The sequence below is a fragment of the Cebidichthys violaceus genome, unplaced genomic scaffold, assembly GCF_023349555.1.
Source record: "Cebidichthys violaceus isolate CVI_PGR_0920_01 unplaced genomic scaffold, fCebVio1.0.p SCAF_27, whole genome shotgun sequence".
Lineage (NCBI taxonomy): Eukaryota > Metazoa > Chordata > Actinopteri > Perciformes > Stichaeidae > Cebidichthys > Cebidichthys violaceus.
The window spans coordinates 2,350,126-2,374,326 of record NW_027176450.1 but is presented as its reverse complement, the minus strand read 5'-3'; the positions used below and the strand labels follow the sequence as shown (position 1 = coordinate 2,374,326).

General features: G+C 40.2%; 1 protein-coding gene across 18 annotated transcripts in view; it reads left to right on the top strand.

The window, feature by feature from the left end:
- dlg2 (discs, large homolog 2 (Drosophila)) overlaps nucleotides 1-24,201 on the top strand; it is a 224,494-nt gene that overhangs the window by 189,295 nt on the left and 10,998 nt on the right. For 15 of the 18 annotated variants that reach the window (XM_068721241.1, XM_068721235.1, XM_068721240.1 and 12 more), the window contains 8 exons: nucleotides 1,796-1,855; nucleotides 4,289-4,441; nucleotides 9,365-9,521; nucleotides 13,916-14,018; nucleotides 19,816-19,930; nucleotides 20,359-20,535; nucleotides 21,065-21,140; nucleotides 23,448-23,493. In XM_068721241.1, the coding sequence (XP_068577342.1) occupies nucleotides 1,796-1,855; nucleotides 4,289-4,441; nucleotides 9,365-9,521; nucleotides 13,916-14,018; nucleotides 19,816-19,930; nucleotides 20,359-20,535; nucleotides 21,065-21,140; nucleotides 23,448-23,493 (887 nt within the window). Of the gene's footprint in view, nucleotides 1-1,795; nucleotides 1,856-4,288; nucleotides 4,442-9,364; nucleotides 9,522-13,915; nucleotides 14,019-19,815; nucleotides 19,931-20,358; nucleotides 20,536-21,064; nucleotides 21,141-22,883; nucleotides 22,981-23,447; nucleotides 23,494-24,201 lie in introns of all 18 variants that reach the window. The other 3 variants (XR_011103787.1, XM_068721250.1, XM_068721243.1) reach the window with 3 other exon arrangements.

Sequence of the window (24,201 nt, the reverse complement as noted above, 5' to 3'; positions counted from 1 at the left end):
ATGTTGTGTTGTAAATAAAGAGCGGTGGAGGAATAGTGGAGCAGAGTGATAACAAAAGCTCATTTGAGAGGATAAGTGAAGGAGCCCCGTGTTAAGCTTTGTGGAGTAAAGGATTTGTCCTCCATTCTCTCTGGAGTTAAGAGGTTTACTATTTGCTCTTGGACAAGGTGCCTGACGTTACCCTGCTGCCCTAAAGTGAATCACTCTGACAGAGGCTCTGAATGCTCTGTTCTACACATACATACAGTCAGAACAAACAGTGTGAATACTACAACGCCATGTGGATCCTCACTTCCTGTAATAGCTGATGATCAGTAGCTTCTTTCATTTCGTCACTGATGTGAAGTAGAATAATTGTCCCTAACAATTCTGTTAAATATTGATAAAGCGGTTAGGAGAGAGAAGTGGGGAGAATCCCTTCTGCTATACTTCCTCTAGATATCCTGTGCTCACAGTGTTCTTGGAGGTAGTCCACTAAGAGGAGTGAAAAATTACCTAGACAGGAGAGCAAGAGTGGTAGTGTTTAAGGTTTGCACATTTTTAAGAATCATGCTGAGACAAATTTAATAATAAATCATACCGAAATGATTACTTGATTATTACATTACAAGTAATATCTTATAAGTTCTATGGCTGTTATACAGTAGGGTGTGAAGTCCAAATATTAGGCATTGTATTGTTCAAAAGCTCACTGTGTTGTCGTTAGTTTTCTTCAATCTTTTTGCCAGAAATTTTCAAACTTCTTCTTTAAGGAGTAACTCCATGCAGGGCACTACATTTGCCATTTGAAAAGAAGTTCAGAAATGCACAAAGTTCCTGTACTGGAACTCCAAATCCTGAATTAAAAGCTAAAGAATAAAAGAAACTGAGCGTTGAACCACACCTCCACAGGACAACTGTTGAGCTGTTGAGATTATTGAGACTCGGTACAAGCACAGAATCCAGCAATCAAAGGATGATGGTATGAAATATTTGTTCTAAATAAATGAAAGACATCCTTCACACGTCTGTTCTCTGACCTTTGCCATGCATTAGGCTTCCACCCTGCAGTATTCACCCTCCTCTCTTGACATTTTCTGGAGGAAAACACTGTGTGAGCACATGAAGTGACCTCATTTTATTTGGACTCCATTTCCTTCTTCAGCCACAGTCTGCCAGAAGGGACAGAGTTTCTTGGTGACGATGTTTTCATGTTCGAACAGGATGCAAACACACAACAGTTGGTCACAGAGAGAGAGAAGGCAGGAGGAGGATGAGGAAGAGAGAAGTGTGGAGGTGGAGGTGTAGCCGGCCAAACAGTGACATCACGAGTATAGTCCATGCGACTGTGTGTATGTGTGCGCTTCTGTGTTTGTGTGGCTGTGACATCAACAGCTTACACATACACACACATTGTGCACAAATGAGTCCTTTCCAAACTCACATACTGTACTGCATGCTCCAGTTAAGATGTGTGAATCCACATCAGTTCACAAACAGCAGACATGCACTCAGTGAGTGTTCACTGAGTGTCTAACCAAGGATATAGATTCGCAGCATGTCTGCAGCAGATTAGACCTACTGTTCATGAGCTAGCACAGATGAGATCACTCTGATGTCTGGTGGTGATGTTGATGATGAATCCCTCAGTCCTTTTAAGGACATGGCTTTTTCTGTTTTCAGCTGTCTTGTTTTGTTCTATGTAACATGCCACCAAGCGTATCTTTCATCAGTGTCTTAATGTGTGAGAAAATCAGTTGTAAAAGATGGTTATCAATGGTTGGTTATGAAACGTTGACTTTTTTCATCCCATTAGAAATCCCTCGTTAGATGACGGGGAGGGTCACAGGTTTGATTCCCAGCACTTCCAGTTGAGGTGAGATATTTAGCGCCTCTGTCACCTACTGCATGCCCCTGCATGTTCCTCATCGTTTGTGTTTGTAGCGCAACAAATCATTCACAAAATCACAAAATTCCATCATTAGACTTTTTTTAAGCATGAGCCATTTACATTGTGAATCGTATGCCTGACTATATATGATATATAAATTCTGAAGTACTGTTTCTACCTAAATTTCTCTCCTCAAAGATAATGTTTCTATTATCTACAAAATATGGTGACTTTTAACAATGTTGGTATGCATTCTTATGTTGTACAAAAGAGAAGATTATTCCCTATTGAAATAAGTTGATTAAATTAAAGTAGGGCCATTTTCACAATTCATACATGTTATACAGTGCTGCAAGAATGAGTCCAAAATCAGAAAAAGAGTCCGCATTTTTGCATGTTTTTCTATGTCTCAAAGTCAATGGGTGTTTTGAATGTGTTTTTGGTTAGATGCCTGAAGTAACAACACATTCTCAGTCCCAACTCGTCAAATACCATCATTTAGTCAGTGCCCCTTGGTATCAGTTATCGATGCACTAGGTACTCTTCTCGCGTTAGTTTTCCACGTGTCAGACATGATGATACTAACAGACTAACATTACAAAAATAAATGTGACAAAATGAGATTACGTTGACTTTTAGTTTCTCATGGGGCACAAACAGGAGCCTCCTGTGTTTGTTAAATGTAAGTTTCATAAACTTGTGTTCTCCATCAGAGCTTATTTTCTGCAATACTCCAAAATCCAATGAAAAATACCATTGTCTTTTTTTCAAGGGAACCAGTGCAATACTAACTTCCTGGTTGACCTACAAAGATACATCATCCCTTCAGCGCTCTATTGCTATGGTCTAAGAAAGTCCAAAAATATTCGTAAACATAAACAACTCTCTCCTAAATCCTAAAACTAGAGTGCTAAATCTGAAATGCATGATGTCATCAAGTGTAAAATGTGGAACTGCTCCATAGACGATGTATTAAAGATGTTCTAGATGACACTGAGAGCACCGGGGGAATGTTCTGAGGATATGGTACATTTTCTGTTTCACCAATGAGGACACTAATAGAATATAACTCATTTGGGTATAAAAGATAAAAGAAAACAACATAAAATCAGTCTCCCAGTCATTGTCCCCATAGACATAGCTCCACACTTTATACTTCACAAGTGAGACTTCTCTGGTTCCTGGCTCTGACAGAGAGTACATCATGTTCACAAATATTGATTGAACTTTCCTAGTCCATGGAAATAACTTTTTGGAGTTCTGCCTTTAACTAAAGAGTGTCTCCAATAGATTGCTCTGTCTGGTGAGAATGCTACACAATAAAGCAAGAATATGACATTTGAAAGAAGAAATAACACAATCCGTCTCTTGCAAATAATGTTCAATTGATAAGCAATTATACACACCCTTGCTCAATCCGACACACTTAGGAGTTTTACCACTAGCTAATGGTGACTAACGTTAGCAAACTGAAGATGTTTATTGCTTTGTGAGTCTTTATGACTATGATGAATTAAACCTGTATATCACAATATTAGTACACAACATTTAAAAGCTCCTGGATCAGTTTGCTGACTACATTTTCATAACAGAAATGTCATTCCTTGAAACAAAAAATAATTTAAGCTCTTAAATATCAAATAATATTGATACCACCACCACATAATGGATAACCATGTCTGCTGAAGACACATTCACTTTAAAACACAAACATTGTAGGAATGCATCAGTACATCATATGTATGCAAATTAAAATATGTTAACTCCTGTACTCCTGCAATAAACCAATATATACAATTACAGTTGTTGATTAGTCAGATCACCCATGCCAGAACATGAATTCAACAATTTGAATAGTTTATTATTCATTGAAGTCATATATCAAGCATAGAGTGGTGAACATTCTCTGGTTCCATCTTCTTTGTTCTTTTCACAGCAAACTGAAACTCTTTGGGGTTTAGACTGTTAGTTTAGACTGTTAAGCTAAAAAGCTTATTGGTGACATCACTGTGGACTGTGGGAAATTGCCCAGAGCATTTCCAGTCATTCAGATATTTGACTGGCTGAGCGATTAATTGATCAAAAATTATCCTAACAGGTCCGTTGATAATGAAAATACTTGTTAGTTGTAGCAATAATATTAGTGTAATATTAGTGTAGCTGGCAGGAAATGAGTTAGCTCAAGTGCCTTTTATTTTCAACATGTAAAGCATGCTCTCTCTGACTTCAGTGTTTTGACCAGCGAGAACCATTTACACCATGTAGCAGTACTTTCTCCTACTCTCTCTGCTGCGTCTCATGCTGCTTTATTTCTATTATTCTTCCTGTCTTTCATCATCATTGTTTATCCCAGACCCTTTGCCCCGCCTTCGTCTCTGGACACTAACCTCTCTGCTCTTGTCTCTCACTCCACTGTAGGCCTCCTGAGCCAGTTTACAGCACTGTGAACAAACTATGTGACAAAGCACCCTCCCCCCGACACTATTCCCCAGTGGAGTGTGACAAAAGCTTCCTCCACTCCGTCCCCCTCCCATATCACTTAAGCCTGTTCCCTGACTCGGACTTCACCAGGTACTTTCCACCATCACCACCTCACCTCTCTTGCCTCCACCACTATGTCCCATCCCTCCATATGAATGGCATGTCATGATACCATATGGTTCTTTATAACCACCTGGGTTTCTCCAATGAGCTTAGTTGCTTGCTCTCTTCATTAACCACTCCTTGGTGTTGTTTTCTCAAGCTAGCATGCTCTTCCTCCCTACTCTTCCCTCTCTCCTCAGGGCTCTGACTAAGCAGGAGCCTTGTAGCCTCATCACCTACACAATGTTATCCAGTGACGGAAGAAGTACTCAGTAGCACTACACTGTAGAAATACTCTGAAACAAGTACAAGTCATTCGTTTAATACTTTAATTAAGTAAAAGCTAAAAAAGGGTCTATTTCAGAATAATGTTTATCATATAATTGGATTATAATCAATGTTGCAGCTGGTAAAGTTGGAGCTCATTTTAATGACTTTATAAACTGCTAGCTAGTTTGTAAATTCCCCCCAGGGAGAAAACATACATCTCATTGTATCTTAACCCATGATATTACATCATAGTTTATTTGTTGATTACATTTTGTGTTAATAATCTGACTCTGCAACGTAACTAAAGTTATCAGATAAAGGTAATAATGCCTTTTGAATCATAGTGGAGTAGACGTATAAAGTAGAAGAGAATAAAAAGTACAAGTACCTCAAAATTGTTCTTAGGCACAGTTCTTGAGTAAATGTACGTTGTTCATTTCCAAATTAGTTTTTTATCACAGTTTGGCTACCACAATTTTCTGTAATTTTCTGTAACAAGTGCACCATATTCTACACACAATCAATACTTCAAATCAATCAGCCTGAGCCTGAAACTTAGACTAACAGACTTACTCTACCTGCAGCCTTTCACAAAAAGAAAGGCTGCAGGTAGGCTCCCTCATTTCCGTTCTGTTCTTACAGTAATCAACAGATTTTAGTCATCTATCAGTGTCATTTCTCTGATCTCTAATCGTGTTGGGGCGGTGCTCATAAGACTTTAGGTGTTTTTCTTTAAAACCGTTTCCATTAGTAAATCATATGACCGATGAGATGCTATGTGAGTATTGCCATCTCGGCTTACGAACCGAACAATACGTTTCAATAATACTAGTGCATTTGGAAAATGCAGAAGCTTAAATTGTGGGAAATATAATGTTCTTTGGGTGGAGCCACTGCGCTCAACCTGGCAACCCACCCAACGTGCTGTCTGACATTCCCATCATGGAACAAAACCATTGTACTCTGGTGATGCACGTGTGTTCTGGGATGCACACTATGCTAAACTAGTTTAGCAGGAAACCAACAGCAGCACACACGCTACAAACTCTCCCCGCAGCGTTTAGCTTTCCCTACTGATTCAAACAGGGCTAAAGCAATCGCCACTCAATCCCCATTTCTCCAGACCATAATTCTTGCTTTGTTAAAGAAAAGAGATACATGAATACGCGAATGACGGGATGCTTCATCATTAACGGACAATGCATATAGTTAAAATCAATTAACACAATGACAAGAACAAAATCACAAGAACCAGTCACATATATTTATATGACAACAAAGCATGACAAATCAATCCAGCAACACTGTAGTGCTAAAACACGTATTCCACCGCTCACTGAAGCGCACGAGCCATTCAAATATTATTATTATCAGAGGGAACAATATTAACCATATCATAGAAACGACACCATAGATCTAACAGTAGTAACGCTACTGCAGATGTAAAAAAACAAAAGCAGTTCACTTACCAAAGCTGCTGTTCACTTCAAGACAAAGTCCATCCTCCTTTCTTTGTTAACAAAGAGTTTAATGACGCAGTTGTACAGAACATCGGTGCGGTTCAGTTCCAGTCAGAGGTCCTCCTGTGAACATGTTCGTTGAGTTGTAGATCCACTCGGGTCTCAGCAAAAGTTTTCAAGCACCGTAGCTTGTAAGTGTCCTGTCGTGCTATGGTGTCTTGTTGCTGCCTCGGTTAGCAAATCTAGCGTGGCTCCAAACACCCTTTCTTACGATGTCCAGCTTTTCTGGAAAAGTTCTTCTCCAGAAAGGCGTTGCCAATAACTCCCAAGTCCGTTTCTCGTCCTCCTTCAGCCATTGAGTGTTTAAAAAAACAAAGCTACACCAAGCAAAATGCTAAAATTGTCATGTCAATGTCATAACTTATTTATGAAAAATTATAAAATAGCTATAACTTTGTGATTCTGTTTAGGCCATCAGAGAAGGCTTTGCTGGCCCTGACGGTCCACCACTGATATATACATATAACTTCATATATTTTAGTGAATATCTGTGTAGGGCTATGTTGCTGCCTGCCATGTCCAAACATATTTGTTACTGCTCTGCTTGTATCAATCAAATAAAACATCCTTTTTACTGGTGAATTAATAGTAGTACAGTACGCACATGTTAAGAATAGTCATTTTAGTTTTATTAACATGGTAGCTTATCTTCCCCATCTAGTGTGAATGTGAATCCTCCAAACTGATAAAAACTGAGCAAAGCAGCAGTAGAGGTTCTGCTCATTTGGAGATTTAATTTTGGCAGGTTGTGACATACAGCTTATGTCTCGAGAGAGTTGGTCTCATCATAGAGACACTGTAGCTCTACCAATTCATTTTAGATTTTAAAACTTTTCGGTAACTAATATTTGTTGCACCTTGCTGTACTCCTCACAATCCTTTTTCTTATAAATGCAAGAGTTTAGTTTAACATTTTTCATGCAATACCACCTGAATTAATAAGTACCCTCATCCTGGTGTCATCCAGTTTGATCCTGACTCCTTAGATGAACAATCTTCATACATTAAGGTGTCTCTGAGACAGTACAGAGATATTTACGACTATGAAATGTCAGGGACAAGATGAAGTTGAACCACCAAAGTTAACTGCTGTTTTTCAAATGTCATTACTTATTGTAACCCATTAGTTAATATTGTCCCATGATTAATCATGCATTTACCGTAGGGGGTTGATTCAGTGTCTCATGTGAACCATGCAGCTCTAATAACAGCAACACATCAGTCCCAGAGTGCTTGTGGTTTCTAATGAAGGATCATTGACTGTTCACAGACATTGTGCTAGGAATGAAACAATTCTCTCCTCTGCTCTTTGCAGGGATGAGTCCTTCATCTGTTCCACAGCAGCGTTCTCCAGGCTCTTATCTATGGATAACTCAGACTAACTGTCAATTCAGTCTGTAGGGCATCAACATTGCTTTGCAAAGGTTTTTCTCATAAAACCTGCAGGGTTGCAAAAATGGTTGAAAATGGCAAAGGAAAGATTTTTCTCCCTTAGAAATGCCTGAACTCCTGCAAATCAGCCTGTGGTTGGTGACTGGTTTTACTGTGACTGGATTCATAGAGAGGGTGATTTCACAAATATAAACATTATGTGGTTTGGCTCTTTGGTCAAGTTATAACCGCCAAGTTTGTGTTAAAGCCAGAAACTGATGTATCTTCAAATGATGCTGAAAGGAGGCTAGCTTTGTTGACAGGGACAGACACTAAATGGGGTTACTGAAACATGTGGAGAGCCACAGAGGACACGTGATTGGTTCTGCTCCCAATGATGTGGCTTTGCTTCTTCGTGCTTCTGTAGTTTGTGTATTCACCAGCAGGTGTCAGTGTGCTGCTTACAATCATGATGACGTACATTCATGAGGAAATAGTTTGATTTCAGTGTTTGTTTAGTGTGTCAGCGGTCCCCAACCACCGGGCCGCGGACCGGTACCAGTCCATGGGTCATTTGGTATTGGGCCACACAGAAAGAATAAACAACTTATATTATTTCCGTTTTATTGATTATCAGAGTCTGAAAGATGTTTTATTTTGAAAAATGACTGGATTCTCTCCCAATTTCATCCGCCTGTGCCCCTTGACACATGTCAAGACGCTTGTCTTTGTCACGTGATACGTTACTTCAAAAATTAAGCCCACAAGCTAGCGAAAATGAGTAAAAAACAAATGTCTTTGGAGAGCTTCTTTGCACTGATTCAGCATTATGGTGAGTTGTATTTGTATGCATTTTATATTTGTTTTCATGCCGGTCGTATCATTTTATTATCCGTCACACCTTGAAGGCTGCCGGTCCATGAAAATATTGTCTTACATGAAACCGGTCCATGCAAACTAGTTTTACATTAAGAACATAGAAAGAACATAGATTGACAGTGCAATAAGAGGAAGGAGAGGCCTCCTGAAAACAAGTGGGCTAGTCCAACAACAGTAGTCACTGGTGTCTAACTCACACTTACACAGTGTTCAAAAGCACAGCAGCAACAACATCTGAAAAATAAATTCAAGTCAGACAGAATGAATACTGGCAGAGTATGACCATATAATACTAATACAGACATGTTGAATAAAGGATCAACTTCTCTGCCATCATAACACATGTCATTGTCAGCAGCATATATGTTAACAAAGACATCACTGTTGCACTTGTATAGGCTGCCTTGAACCAAATCTTCAAATGGGAGTCTGTGGCCTAAAGTATGTCTGCGTTTGAGTCAGTTTCCTGAAAATGCTACTTCAGCCCTATAGGAGCTTGTGTCCTTCAGTTTATGTCTGTAGACATCCTATGCATGAATCCTCGTGTGTGTGTGTGTGTGTGTGTGTGTGTGTGTGTGTGTGTGTGTGTGTGTGTGTGTGAGAGAGGGAAGAATCAAGCCAGTGTGTGTGAGCTTGTGACGAGGTTCCTTTTCCGTCACAACTGAATTGGGGACAAGTGATCCTATGTAGAGCACCATCCCCCCGTGGAGCTCCGGCAGTCTTTGAGCTCCGTTGCCTGAGCAAAGCATCACTGAGTCTGTGGTCGACGTACCTCATGCTTATTGTCCACCTCTCTGTCGCCGCCCGAGCCAAAGATGCTGAAACCCAACGACTCCCCCGAGCTGATGTACTATCTGAACTGTCTGTACAGGGAACCCAGGAAGGTGGTGCTCCACAAAGGCTCCACAGGCCTGGGCTTCAACATTGTGGGCGGTGAAGACGGAGAGGGAATCTTTGTCTCCTTCATCCTGGCAGGAGGGCCTGCCGACCTGAGTGGAGAGCTGAGGCGAGGCGACCAGATCTTATCGGTGAGTACATACAAGACACACAGGCATGTTGGAAAACATTCCAAAGGGATTGTGATCATAAGTCATGGATCATTTATTGATAAGTCACCATCTGGATTTAGGGTTTGGGATCAAGTGTTGTGCAGTAGAAATGTATGGCCTATTGATTGAAAATTAATATAACAGCCTTTCTTAACTCAGAATACAAGCTGCTTATGTACAAAATATAAGCAATCAGCTCACCTGTTACATGATGAAAGTCAGAAGTGATCACAAAAAGACCTCAACTAATATAACAAAGCTGGAAACTACAAGGTTCCCTCACTGCCAGTACAGATCAGCTTTTAAAGAGTTAAAAACGGTGTGTTCCCAGCATAATTATAGAGTGTAATAGTCCTACTGGCCTAGATTCATTTTCATTTTCCAGGCCAACCTGGTCTTTTTTTTCATCCCTGCAGTATTTCTCTAATATTACCAGGTGTGGCGTGTCTGAGTTACTATAGTTACTAGAATGTTTATTTTTTGCTGATTTTGTTAACTGCTATGGTAATAGCCTTAGAAGTTGGATTGTATTCCTGGGTTTCCCATTCAGAACCCATTTAAAGCCCAGATTTGGTTTAAAATGTTAGGGTACACTAACCCCTTTAATACTGACTCAAACCAACTAAAAGCCCACAGATCCTCTATAATGGTACATGTGGCAGTAAATGATGGACTGAGACAAAAGATTACAAAATGTATTACAGCAATTAACACTTTAAACAAGGTATTAAAAAGACAGGAAATCCATTAAATCTAATAGATGGAAGACAGTAAAAAAGATTTATATCAAATATACTTTGTGATACAAATTACAATAAAAGAGGGGGGTGCTGGAAGGATGAATGGTCGTAGCCGCACTAGGACAGAGTACTCACCACACTCCGGTGCCCTACACACACACACACACACACACACACACACACACACACACACACACACACACACACACACACACACACTGCAAAGTAAAGGGTAAAGAAACAAATTGTGGAGGGAGTACAAAGAAAACACCACCAAACAGACCATTATGGGGGTGCGAAGCACAGGTGAGAAACTCTATCACCAAACCCTCCACCGTCTGGGCGGCCACGCTTCCCACAGGCCCTATTGCACTTGGACAAACAGACAGACAGAAAACAGGTGTTCAGCACACAATGTTAGTGCCGCATGGCAGCTACAAGAATCTACTATTAACTTCTTGGGGGAAAGCAATGAGCGCCACGAGGGCTAGCAGAGGGTAACGAAATGAACTAACACTAACACAAAACAGCTAGTAGACGAAACAAAACCAAACAGCAGTGGCAGTCAGCGTCTCTCCTGCCTTATTATTGCTCAACCCCCATCCGGAAAGCTCAACGCAGGGAAACGAGAGTCGCTATGGAGCCGGACCTAGAGTAAATGAAACAGTGTAAAACCCACAGCAGCTATGCCTCAACTTAACAAAACTAAAGTTAACACCTACCAAAGCATTGCACGTGATGGGCACAACCTGTCGCACCAGGGGTCAGAGAGGAAGAACACAGCTCATCGGTACGGCTTATATAGTACCAAACAAATTGGGAACAAGGAAGTAGGACGTACTAAGGCCTACCTAGCCCTACAGTAGCCAAGGAGGGACATTTCATTACCGGCTACATTCGCTTTAAATTTGGGTTTTCACTCTATAATCCAAACAAACAGTAGACTAGCAGTTTTTGACCTGTTAAATAAAGATGGGTAAGGCCTACATTTTAGCCAATACTTCCTATATTCAAGGTTATGTAGACTAAAAGGACTGGTTGTATAAATTCCAGGTGGTTCTTTTACACTACATATATCTGTGACCACTGTACCATAATGCATCACGGCCCCTCTCTGAAACACCTAAGAAATTTAAACAATTATCACTTATAAATTTGTTGATCAACAGAACATTAATCAGTTTCAATCAATTTTAGCAAAATTTTCATTTTTCTGACATTTTAAATGAAGAAAAACATTGATTAATAAATCCATCAGATGAAATATTTGTGATTGCAGCCTTTAAATCCATTTCCGAATCTTCTCACAGTGAACTCTCGTCTCTGTATGCAGAAGTTTGGGAGTCTTCTCCCTGAAAGACAAACATGCCACAGTCAGCATTTGCATTCATGTGTTTAAAGAAACAGCTTCTTTCACAAACTGTAAAGAGCTGATGTGTAACTGGCTGCACACAGATTCAGATGGCCAGAGACTGATCAGAAGATCATCAACATGAAATGACACCAAGTGTCTCTGCAACGTTAACTCACCAAACACACAGTATTCTGAATTAAATGTAAATGTTAAATAACATCCAAGTATTCATAAACTTGCCAACAAGAATATATTTGAAGTTCTCACAATTATGACCTTGAAATGAGTTTGTCACATTTGAGCCATTTCAATAGGGGCATTGTTATGGTTATTTACCAGACAAGTGTTGTTTTCACCTTGTGAGTCTGTGTGTGAGTTATCAGGGCAAAACCGACTGTATCAGGAACTACAACAGTCTGTCTGTCCGTCTACCGTGACAACCGTGCGGACATTAACGTTACAGGTGTGGAGTTGAGATGCAAATTAAGTTTAAATTTGAAGCTGGTTGTGGTCCGAGCAAGGGCAATGGAAGTAGAGGGTTCCATCTATCCATCAGTATCCAAACACAGCTCTCACTTTGGTCATACAAGGACTGTATGGCTCGTAGCAACGACCCAAGTACCCTGTATTCCCACAGGACTCCCCAAGGGACATGGTCGTAGGCCTTATCCAAGTCCACATGTAGACTGGATGGGCAAACTCCCATGACCCCTCCAACACACCTGCAAGAGTAAAGAGCTGGTTTACTGTTCCACGGCCAGAACAGAATCCACATTGCTCCTTCTGGATCTGAGGTTTGACAATCGGTCAGAGACTCCTTTCCAGCACCCTGGAAAAACCTTTCCCTGGGAGGCTGAGCAGTGTGATACTCGATAATTGGTTCCCCTTTTTAAAAATGGGAACCACCACTCCACAGGCACCGACCCCCGTCCTAAGAAGATGGTTAGGAAGTCATTATCGTACCTACACTCTAAATTTATGAACAGTTTAACAAGATAAACTGTAGAATGATTTGGTGACATTTTACCTGTAACTGATGAGATGATAAAACTTAAGTTGCCTTTGTGGGCAATAAGACTTTTGTGTGTTGACACTGTGGGATAACTACCACTTGATTCAGTCAGCATCAACTGCTTTACATTCTTAAGTTTTATAAAGTGGTCACAGTATTCATGACAGTCATGTAACTGCTAATAAAGTGAATGTATGTATGAATTTACTGAGATGATGAGCAGACTACACAGTGGGCTGTAGCTGGGAGGAAGTGATTGTTCTGCCTCATTATAGTTAATTGTAATAGTTTTCCTCCCACTCTAATGCCACACTGTGCAATAGATTACACTGTCTCATTGCATTGTAGTGTTATGGTATTATATAGCCTGAAGACTGTTAAATCAACATGGCACTGTCTGGCTGGTCATTTGTGTCCAATCAGCATCTTGGCCTACCTTGATGAAAGCCGACAGATACTACAGACCATCTTGTGATGGGACCACACCACCCGCAACGGGTCTGGGGCGTAGAGTGGGGGGCCAATGGCCCCTTCCCTACTTCCTACCACTCTAATTCCAGCGTCCTGGCTCTTCTATCTCAACACACACTTTGTTCATGTCCATTGTGGCTCCCTTTGCACTTACAGAGGGGGCTATTTTGTTCTGTTGCCACAGCGCACCAACTGTGAAGAGAGAAACTGTGTTTTCCTCTTGAAGAGAGCAACACAGAAACAGGACCACCTTCTCTGAGATGACCATTTTAATGTGTGTTAAATGAGCTTTTCACATTGTGAGGAAGATGACCTGGTTTCAGCAGCACCTCTTGTGATAATGTGAGAAAGTTGAACACAAAGATGCAGAGAAAAATAGATTTAACCATTTTACCCTCAGCAAAGAATTAATAGACATTTGTGTTTAGATGCATCGCAACTCTCCAAAAATGTACCCACAAAGTTTAGATTTTTCTTTGCATATTTCTGGAAACAGATTTTATGGCAAATTTTGTCATTAAAAATATGAGACAAACAGTGAACATCGTGGAAGCTCAGTACCTACCCTCTGGTTCCCCCTCAGGTAAATCCTGTAGGCTCCTTTAGCACGGTTGCAGTAGTCTGTACTGTGCAGCACTGTTTGATACGAGACACAGGCTCAAATGGAATAAAAAAAAAGAAATAAACACGTATTGAAGGTTACCATGTATTTGCACTGGTCATTGTAGTGTCTGAGTTTAATGAAACAGAAATTCCACCAAACTTATCCTGTGAATGTTCCTTGTTGTTAACACAGGTAAATGGCATTGACCTACGAGGAGCCACACATGAACAAGCAGCAGCAGCACTGAAGGGAGCTGGACAGGTGGTCACCATCATTGCCCAGTACAGACCAGAAGGTGAGTCAGCGCAAACACAGGAACAGACACAGGACAATGCTTAAGTAGATCTCAATACACACCGAGTGATGTGGTTCGAATCTGGCCAAGTGATGGCTGACCTTATGTTTCATTGCTAACTTTATTCACACATTTCACACATTACTATCATATATTTTCAGTCATAGTAAAAGCATCTCCCAGATACCAGATAATTATCTGTTCAAATATGGTGCAGACTGTGTAAGAAGAATTCAAAGCACAAAATCTGTTTTTGATAGAGGACAAAGGGACAAACATTGACCACACTTTATTTATTTAGTCAGATCTCACTCCAGGCCCATTAGGTACTGATGCTTGGGTACCGATACCGATGCACAAGGCACCCTTTATAGTCTGTATAGGATGCACAAGGCTTTCTTCTAACTCCAATGTAAACCCATCAGTGTCATTGGTAGAGCTCAGAGAAACAAACACAGTATAAATAACAAAAAAGTCTGCTATGGGTGTGAGGGACTTGTGGTGGACGGGTCAAACAAACACTTTTTAAATTGACTTTTACTCAGGAGACCTGTGTTTATGTCCCATGTGAAATCAAAAGTTGTATAATTTTTACATTACACCATGTGACGCCAAGCTACAAACATTATGTCCATAGCTTATGTTACATTAAAAGCGCACTTATTTTAAGCCAAACCATTCTTCTTTTTCTAACTATAACAAAGTGGTTTTGTTACCACAGCTGTTACAACGTAACCACCACCGTTTCACAACTCTATCTATGTTACACTAACCGCCACCCTTTCACAACTTAACCATCACTGTCGTACAACGTTAACCATGTTACCACGTTAACCACCACCATTTCACAACGTTAACCATGTTACAACGTTAACCACCACCGTTTCACAACGTTAACCATGTTACAACGTTAACCACCACCATTTCACAACGTTAACCATGTTACAACGTTAACCACCACCGTTTCACAACATTTACCACATGTTACAACGTTAACCACCACAGTTTCACAACATTTACCACATGTTACAACATTAACCACCACCGTTTCACAACTCTAACCAAATTACAACGTAAACCGTCACCGTTTCACAACTCTAACCACGTTACGTTAACCGCCACAGTTTCACAACTCTAACTACGTTACAACGTTAATCACCACCGTTACGTGTTACAACGTTGACTGCCACCGTTTCACAACTCTATCTATGTTATGCTAACCGCCACCGTTTCACAACTCTAACCACGTTACAATGTTAACCACCACCGTTTCACAACTCTAACTACATATTACAAAAGTGACTTCCACCGTTTCACAACTCTAACCACATTACAACATTAACTGCCACCGTTTCACAACTCTATCTATGTTATGTTAACCGCCATCCTTTCACAACTCTAACCACGTGTTACAACGATAACTGCCACAGTTTCACAACTTAACCATCACTGTTGTACAACGTTAGCCATGTTACAACATTAACCACCACCGTTTCACAACATTTACCACATGTTGCAATGTTAACCACCACCGTTTCACAACGTTAACCGTATTACAACGTTATCCCACCGTTTCACGTTAACCATGTTACAATGTTAACCCCCATCGTTTCACAACATTAACCACATGTTACAACGTTGACCTCCACAGTTTCACAACTTGGACTTCTGCATCAGGTACTACGCCGGCAAAGTATGACTAGTTGGGCTGAAATAATAGTGATTTGTTGGAAACAGTCTGTACACAAATCTTGGTAAAAAGATAAAATAATACTAGACCCTATAACGTGATTCCTACATACTGGACCTTTAGGATTATGCCTCTCCTAAACTTGCAGGACAAACATTCTTCATGGGGATTTTATTTTTTAAATCTTTTCATAAATTGAAAAGATAAATAAGTCAGTGTTAAAGGATTGAATTGACCTCTCAGGCAGCTCTGCCTCCGTGTTGTGTCACTGCACCTCAGCTCAGTCTCAGTGAAAGTGTCCATCAGCTGTTTTGGTTTTATACAAAGTTATGTGCAAAGTTTTCACATCATGATCATCACATGTCTTGGAAATAAGAGAGATGTGTGCTGAAGCTGGCTTTGTGCATTTCCCAAGTTTGTTAAATGGTGGCAATGGGAATCAGTTTGTATTTAGTGACAGCATAATGACAATTACATACATTACAAATCGTCCAGTCCTTGGTATTTTTAAAGTCCAAAGACAATAAATGTTAAATCATTTGAAGTTTTCTTGCTGAGTTTAGAAAATATGCTAATCATATAATCTGATTCAACAAACAACATTCTACTTGTGTTAAACTGGTTTCTTTGTCCTGTAGCAGCAGCATGTAAATTGTAATAACCCATGCGGGGCATGTTCATGCTAATTCAAATCTTCCAGACTGTCTGCCAACCTTTTGTAAGTTAACGTGTAGTGGATCAGACAGCTTTGACTGGTGGCATGCCTCCTCTCATTAAGTTCAACAGCAGCAGTATCTGCTGGAGGGCTGTAGAGGCAGTGACTCATGGTCGGAGACCTCTCATGTCTCAGAGGTGGCAAACTCACAAACTATCCAGACCCTTATACCCAGAGCTGTGGTGGGTGTTTGCCTCAAAAGTATCCATGTCAAGGTTATTTTCTCTCAACATTCAAAAAATCAAAAGCTTTATCACTTGAGTCAACATTTCTTGATTTATGCTTAGACCATCAGTCAGATCTGAGCCAAAAGTGTTGCTAACAACAGCCTCAAGAGACTTGGTCTTGGTGTTAGATTGTTTTTGATTCTCAAACATGACTTAGAAGACCCAAAAGCTCAGACTGACTTTGCTCCATCTCATAGGAGACTCTTCAGTAGTGTGGCCAAGATCAGTAGAGAAGCTATTTGACTTGGCATCCAGTTCAATCTGAAGCCTTCTGTAATCAAGAGTCTTAATTTAGAGATGACTCTGAAATCAGTTTCATGGAATGCTCCCCCTCACTTATCCAGCTCGTTGGCTTCTGTCTGTCGGACATAACATCTCTAACCGGGCTCTAACCAACTCTTTGGGACTAACAACTGCTTTCTCTTCTCGCCCATCAGAACTTGCTCTATGCTCACCGCGACGGGCCCGCTCTCCTGCACCAGGTTTGTGCCATTGGCACCTGTGGCTGCTCTGAGCTTTAGCATTATTCACCACTGAGTGAATGTGATCACAGACAGTCTGTTCACTCCTCCTCACCAAGCGTTTGACCCATGAGCACACCTGACCCTTTCCCCTCCCAACCTGTTTGACTCTCCTCCAGTGCACATGCACTTTTTAAACCCTCCTCACTTTAACGTTTGTCCCTGTGCTCCCAGGTCGTGACCCCTCAAACACTGTCCTTTCTTCTTCCCCATTGAAGATGTAATTAAGATATGTCCTCTTTTTAAGTATACTGTGTTTTGAGGTGGCTATTACCAGTACATGCAGACACAGATGGCTCAGTTTAAATGCTCTATGAAGTATTTGTGTTATTACATACCTTAGATACTAGTAACTGTCAACAGTGATCCAGAGTATCAAGGACGCTCTCTCTGGAAAGAGGCGTTGCTGTTTGTTTTTTAACAAATGTCATTGACCCAAAAAATGAAACCCCATTCACCTCTATTCCCTTGGGGAGGCAGAGAGGTCAGCAGTGAATATCTCATAACCTTAACTAATGAATCTAAAACTGTTCTGTATGCAATGCTGGATAGTAACATCTGTATAGTACCAGGGGTACATGTGAACTTAAATAGTTTTATGTGCAATGGGTCTTCCTTTGTAAAGCATGACATTACTAGTGGTACATGTCAACAGGGTGCTATATGTTAATCTAATAGTGGTCTACACCTGTGTGAAGAGACTTCTGCCTTCAGAAACACAGGAATCACACCCATAGTCCTCCAGAAACTTTGCAAATCTGTAAAGTACAGATGCTTGAGAGGAATCGAGTCATGTTTCTTTATTGATTCGTCACATTGCATACCAATAGAGGCCAACATTGATATACAAAAAATATATACCCATATACCTTTGTGTTTGGCAAGTAGATACATAAATTGTGTGTAAGATGGTGTGCAGTGGTGACTACGGGGTGATGATTCTGGATATTCACTCATTTTTAACAAAAGACTAACACTTTGGCATGCTTAAAGATCTGCAGAGTAACTAACACAAAACTATTTTCAAAAGAGCTAATGCAGATTCACTTGGACAAATGATATGAGACGTAGAGAATGTGCACAGTTCCTTAAATACAAATGGGATTGGCTGAAGAAAAACAATTGTGTGAGTCCAGTTGAATAGTAATGATTTTAGTTACCGAAGGATTAGAGTATTACCATGTGTTTTTTCTCTTACATTCTACACACACACACAAGTGGCTTCAGCTGTAAAAGCCAATGTGCCATCTGTTACTTGAAAATAAATTCCTCATATCATTGGAAAACTAGGAACTTGATCATGTGTCTCTCACCTCCAGATTAAACAGTTAGTGCGTGATCAGATATACGTGACGACTGATAAAGCAAACAAGTGGGCTTGTTTGGTACGTCCGTTTGGTCTTGTTTCCACCCCTGCACTGCTTATGAGCAGCCACAGGAGAGAGAGAGGTGTGTCTATGATTCTTTACTCGGAGCTGCACTCTGCAGTCACAGGAATGGACTGTGTGTAGAGAGCAGACAGAAGGAGCACCAGGGGAGCACACTATAACAGCAGTAGAGGATATCACATCACAGTGAACATGCAGACAGGTATGTGAGACTCTGTTTAGAGTAAGATGGGCAGAAGGAGGAAGATTCATTTATAGTAAATACTGTGGAAATTTCAGTTTCTCAAATTATATTGTGATTTTGTTATAGGTGATTATCCAGATATGAAATGAGATCTCATTTTAGTTTCCTTGGGATGGGATGGTGAAGAAGCACATCAGAGAGGAAGCATGGAAGAGTTTGATGCAAGTGTGCCAGCCAGACAATCGCAGGGAATTTTCTTAGATAACACTGAGTGGTTGGTTTGTTTCATGACAGAACATGTCAAGTTTCTTTACTGCTTAATCTTTGTAAGTGACAGATTAGCCAGCAATGCCTCAAGATATCAGCTTTTTCATCCTCACAGTAACCGCATTGTCAGGAGAAGCATACTTGTCAGCTTTCCACATCCTGACATTCTCCTTTACTTTGCTAAGACCAGTTAAGTTCATGGCTCCAGACGTCGGTGACTGGAAACACTGGTGCATCGATGTAATCAAAAGAAATGGATTTCCAGATGTCATAGCATGACAAATGATTACCTCAGATATGTGTCTTACATCTATTCCCTCATCTATCTATCCCCTTAATATGCTCAGGTGTTTATTGAATCATTTCTGTATTATTATCAGTTTATGTCAAGTCTGGCTTTCAGCCACTTACAAGGCAAAATATTATTAACATAAATTCATGTCAAAAAGCTGTCCATTACAGACAGTTTGACATCCTACATGACTGGAGGAAATGTAATCTAGATGTAGATAGTACGCTGACACCAGAGGTCCCCATTAGAATATTGACGAAGTTGGTCACAAATTACTTGTCACCAACTTAGACATAATATTTGAACAGGTGTAAGTTTAAAGAAATAGCAAAATCTTAAATATGACTATAGATGTATATCTACTTTATCCAAGTACTTAAATAATGGCATTCAGCACACTGTGATAAGCTCACAATATACATTAAATACAATGTCACATTTTGAGCACACTTTTCACCCAATATGGATCACTCTCAGTTTCAATATGGGCTGTCCTCTAATCTTGTCTTGCAGAGTACGGGCGTTTTGAGGCCAAAATCCACGACCTGCGGGAACAGATGATGAACCACAGCATGAGCTCTGGGTCAGGATCCCTGCGAACCAATCAGAAGAGATCGCTCTATGTCAGGTTGGTCCTTTTTAGGATTTCACCCTCGTTTGGGATGTTCAAGCTAAATTCAGATGAGCTGTCCCTTCCATGCCCCAAATTGATTCTGTGATGTCTGCACTGATTCATTCCAGGCAACATTACATGAGTACCGTCTTTGTGTTGGGTTGGGTTGTTTACTTTTCATACAGATGACTGAGAAGATGTGAGTTAATGTAACGATTAAACGCACACATACATGTTAAAACCATTGTTGTGACTGAAACAGAAGAACATTTCTTATAATAGAAACATTTATTTATTTAATTGACATGGACCAACAGTCACTATTCTCTCTGACCTGGTAGTCTGTGTCTTTTAGTTTCTCACTACCCAATTACAAAAGACCTCACATGGTGGAAACTTTTACATTACCAATCCTGATAATCCCAATATCTTCCACTGAACAGAGCACTGTTTGACTATGAGAAGTCAAAGGACAGCGGCCTCCCCAGCCAAGGGCTCAGCTTCAGGTATGGAGACATCCTCCACGTCATCAACGCCTCAGATGATGAGTGGTGGCAGGCCCGCCGTGTCACCCCACATGGGGACAGTGAGGAGATGGGTGTCATCCCCAGCAAGAGACGGTGAGCAATGGACAACCCATCTCTGGTTGAGGAAATTCTAGAAGTCTGTCTATGATTTGTGTCAAAAAATATTGATCGTCACAAAAGAGGAACAATTGTTAGTCAATGAGGCGACAGTGCCTCCGTGTTTGAGATGAAGAGACTACCTTTTGAAACACAGACAACAACTTATTGATATTCTTCTATGAAGAAAAGCATGACAGCAGGAGTACTCTGCACCCACTGGTGTCTGCTGTTGGAGGGGAAACAAATCTGATTTTATAAAGGAAAACAATCATTCATTCCTAGGGTGTGACATAGAAATCCAATGCCAGAAACCCAGCACACACACACAAGCATATATAGGACATCTCATTGACCTGGTATTGATTTTCCTCTACATACATAGTTTGAAGCAATGACTGAGGAGATATTACATTTTAAGACACTAGTGTTTGAGACCTGTCCTCACCCAGAGTGGTTGTGTAGCTCAGCATCGTGTCAGTGTGAGTCGTTTCATTGGGTTTTTGCTTGTGTTTTTGCTTTGCAGGGTGGAGAGGAAAGAGCGAGCGCGTCTAAAGACTGTGAAGTTCAATGCCAAGCCGGGGTCATTGGATTCAAAAGGCGTAAGTACCTCTACGAGAGCTGAAAGAGGCAATTAATATGAGCTCATGAGAGTTGATTATTCATAGTGTGTGGCTCAATGTAACTTCCTCTTGAAGTCTTCACAGTGACTGTAAGGCTCTCTGTGTTCTGCCTCATCATTTGTCAGGCGTTAGTTATATCGCCCGGCTATCCTCAATGCAATTTGATGTCCATGCATAACTTTGATGGATGTTATTCATTTGGTTGTTTCATCATGTGTATGTGTTTCTTCATTTACGTCAAAGAAGCTGCATTTTTTAAAATCATGGAAGGACAAAAAATGCCCTCTCGCTCTAGTGTCTGGTAAAAAAGAACATAATTATGAGAGTTCGGCTTATTTGGCTTAAGTTTTCAACCACGTTTTACTTTTCACACATATTTAATTTATACAACTTAAAGCTAATACCACCATAGCAGATGTAAAATGTTCTCCTTCCAACACATCTACTGTATATACAAGACTGTTAACAGTAACAAACATAAAGTTTAGGAGGAAATAAGTAAAGTTTGTGGCGTTGCATCACTCCATATGGAGTCCTGTGCGAATATTTCACATCAGCAGCAGTATTTTGTCTTTAAATTAGCATCTTCACCATTTCAAGTCTCATCCTCTTAAGTTCCTACTTTTCGTTCCATCACTGCATGTGTTTGTGTGCTTATGACAATCTTTTCTATGACTAAACCCCAGTTATGTTATTTCTCTCATAGCATGATCTCAGTTTTTTCTCACCTTGCTTTTACTTTAAATGGCTCTGATGTGGCACATCAAGAAGTACTGGGACCTACACTATTATTCCCCTGGATGTAATGAAGACATCTGTTTGACTCTCACACTCCGGTTGTAAATGTCGAGGCTCCATGCTGATTTCACAAGTTTTTTTTGTTGACTTATGCTTAAGTTAGACAGATTCTGTAAAGTTTCTGTAATTAACACTGAACAGAAAAAATAAATAAAATCAACACTCAAATAGTAATTCCTCTGCAGCATAGCCTTGGTGAACGTGAGAAAATGCATCTTCTAACAATTAAAGTATTAATTAAGTTATTTTGTTGTTTTTTAGCTACATAAATGAGCTACCACAAAATTAGAAGATGTTAAATAATGTATATTTTATATATATAACATGCCTTATTTCATATCAGTCTTTGCTAGTGGAACTTCAGTTCAATCAAACCATTGGGTATCAGAATCTATTCAGATATTGTAAATCATACATCTAACCGTTATTTTCACTTTCATCATAATCTTTTATTTGTTCAATTATTTGTTCAGTCTATGTCAGAAAACCGCTCATCACACCTAACATCACCTCCTTTTGTCAGATCAACAGTTCAAAGCAAAGTTAAGACATCTACAATCATATAAAACAGAGAGAAGCAGCTAATCCTCTCATTGTAGTAGCTGGAACCAGCATGATTGACTTTTTGTCTAATTTAACAATTAACCAAAATTGCTAATTTCTAAGTGGTCTAACTAGGAAAAGAAACCCAGCATCAATTTAATGAGGATCTTAAATAACTTTTACCTACTTTGATCTAAAATGTAACATTTTATAAACTATCATAGTATAGTTAATACAAATTCACATTGAAGTTATCTTCTTACAATCTGGGGGAAACAGACATTCAGTTTTCTTGACGTCCTACTTACTGCAAGCCGTTGTTTTGTCTGCATGAACATGACAGATATACCTGTTTGCCCCATGCTTTCTCTCCCTTCACAGTCATTCAATGACAAACGTAAAAAGAATTTCATCTTTACACGAAAGTTCCCATTCTACAAGAACAAAGAGGGTGAGCATGATGGCAGTGATTCGGACCGTAAGTAAGCTCACAGACACACATGTGCTTCCATGCAGAGAGTCGGTGTAGGTGACATGTAGGGCTGATATGGGACACACAGCTGTATTCCTCTATCCATCATTCCCTGTTGTCTTTGTTCTCTGTCTCGTTCTGTTGGACCACAGTCAGACACATTCTGGCTCAGATGCTCATCAGTCAGCAGGAGAGAAGCCAAGTCAATGCTGTTCACTTTGGTGTGACGCGTCCCCATTTGGTGATAGTGTACGACCCAGTTTCTCTTCAGAGATGATTTAGGTTCAGTCTGAGCAGGCCCATGTGTTATCATCATGTAGCTGCCTCCCCCTGCTGGCTGTTTAGTGTCTGGACAGAGACAGATCTGTGGCTCTGCAGCTCCCTCCTCTCACTGCCTCCAACCCTTTGCTTATGTTGCGGCTATCCTCCTTCCTCTCTTTCTTCTGTTCTGGCTCTCTTCGGGCGGCCATTAGGATATCCTGGGGATAGGTGATGATGGGTATGGGACAAAGACATTCAGTAAGTTGGTCCAGGAATGTTTCCTCATCTCCGTTTACCTCGACCCCCAAACAACCACAGCCTGTTGCATGCTACATTTGTTGGATTTGTCTTGCTTCTCAGTGTGCAGTGTGACTTCTGTCACAAGATGTAAAGCAGGTTTACTAAACTCAAGGTTTGGAGGGCATTTATGTTTTGGTCACTCTCTCCGGTCTGTTTTATGGAAAAAGATGCAAATTGCCCAGTCAAAGTAGCTTGTCACAAAGAGTGACATGAAGTCTTACTGCTTTAAATGATAGCCATGAGAAAAAAAGTCATGAAATAGTCGATCAAAAGTCACGTTAGCATTTCTTATGGATTTACCTCCTTTTTTTTCTCTTTTTTTGTGAACCAGGATTGATTTTTTAACTCAGACAGTTATTTATTTTTAGTTAAGTGTCTGATTCAAGTTAGCGGTCTTTATAAAGTATGACTTCATTTCTTTTTCTATTATATATTATATTATTTATATTAATATGGCAGAAAGTCACATGGTTCCAAACATTTTGGTGTGTTGAAGCAGCAGTCCTACAGGTTGCACTCTGTTAATGAGCCACCACACTGATTATTGTGTCCTGGAGCCTCCCAAATGTTTAATGGCATGCTGAATGTTTTTTTTATTTTTTATAATTGCACCCCTTAATGATGCCTTTCCTTAGATGTTTATCATGTTTGATGCATGCTTGCATG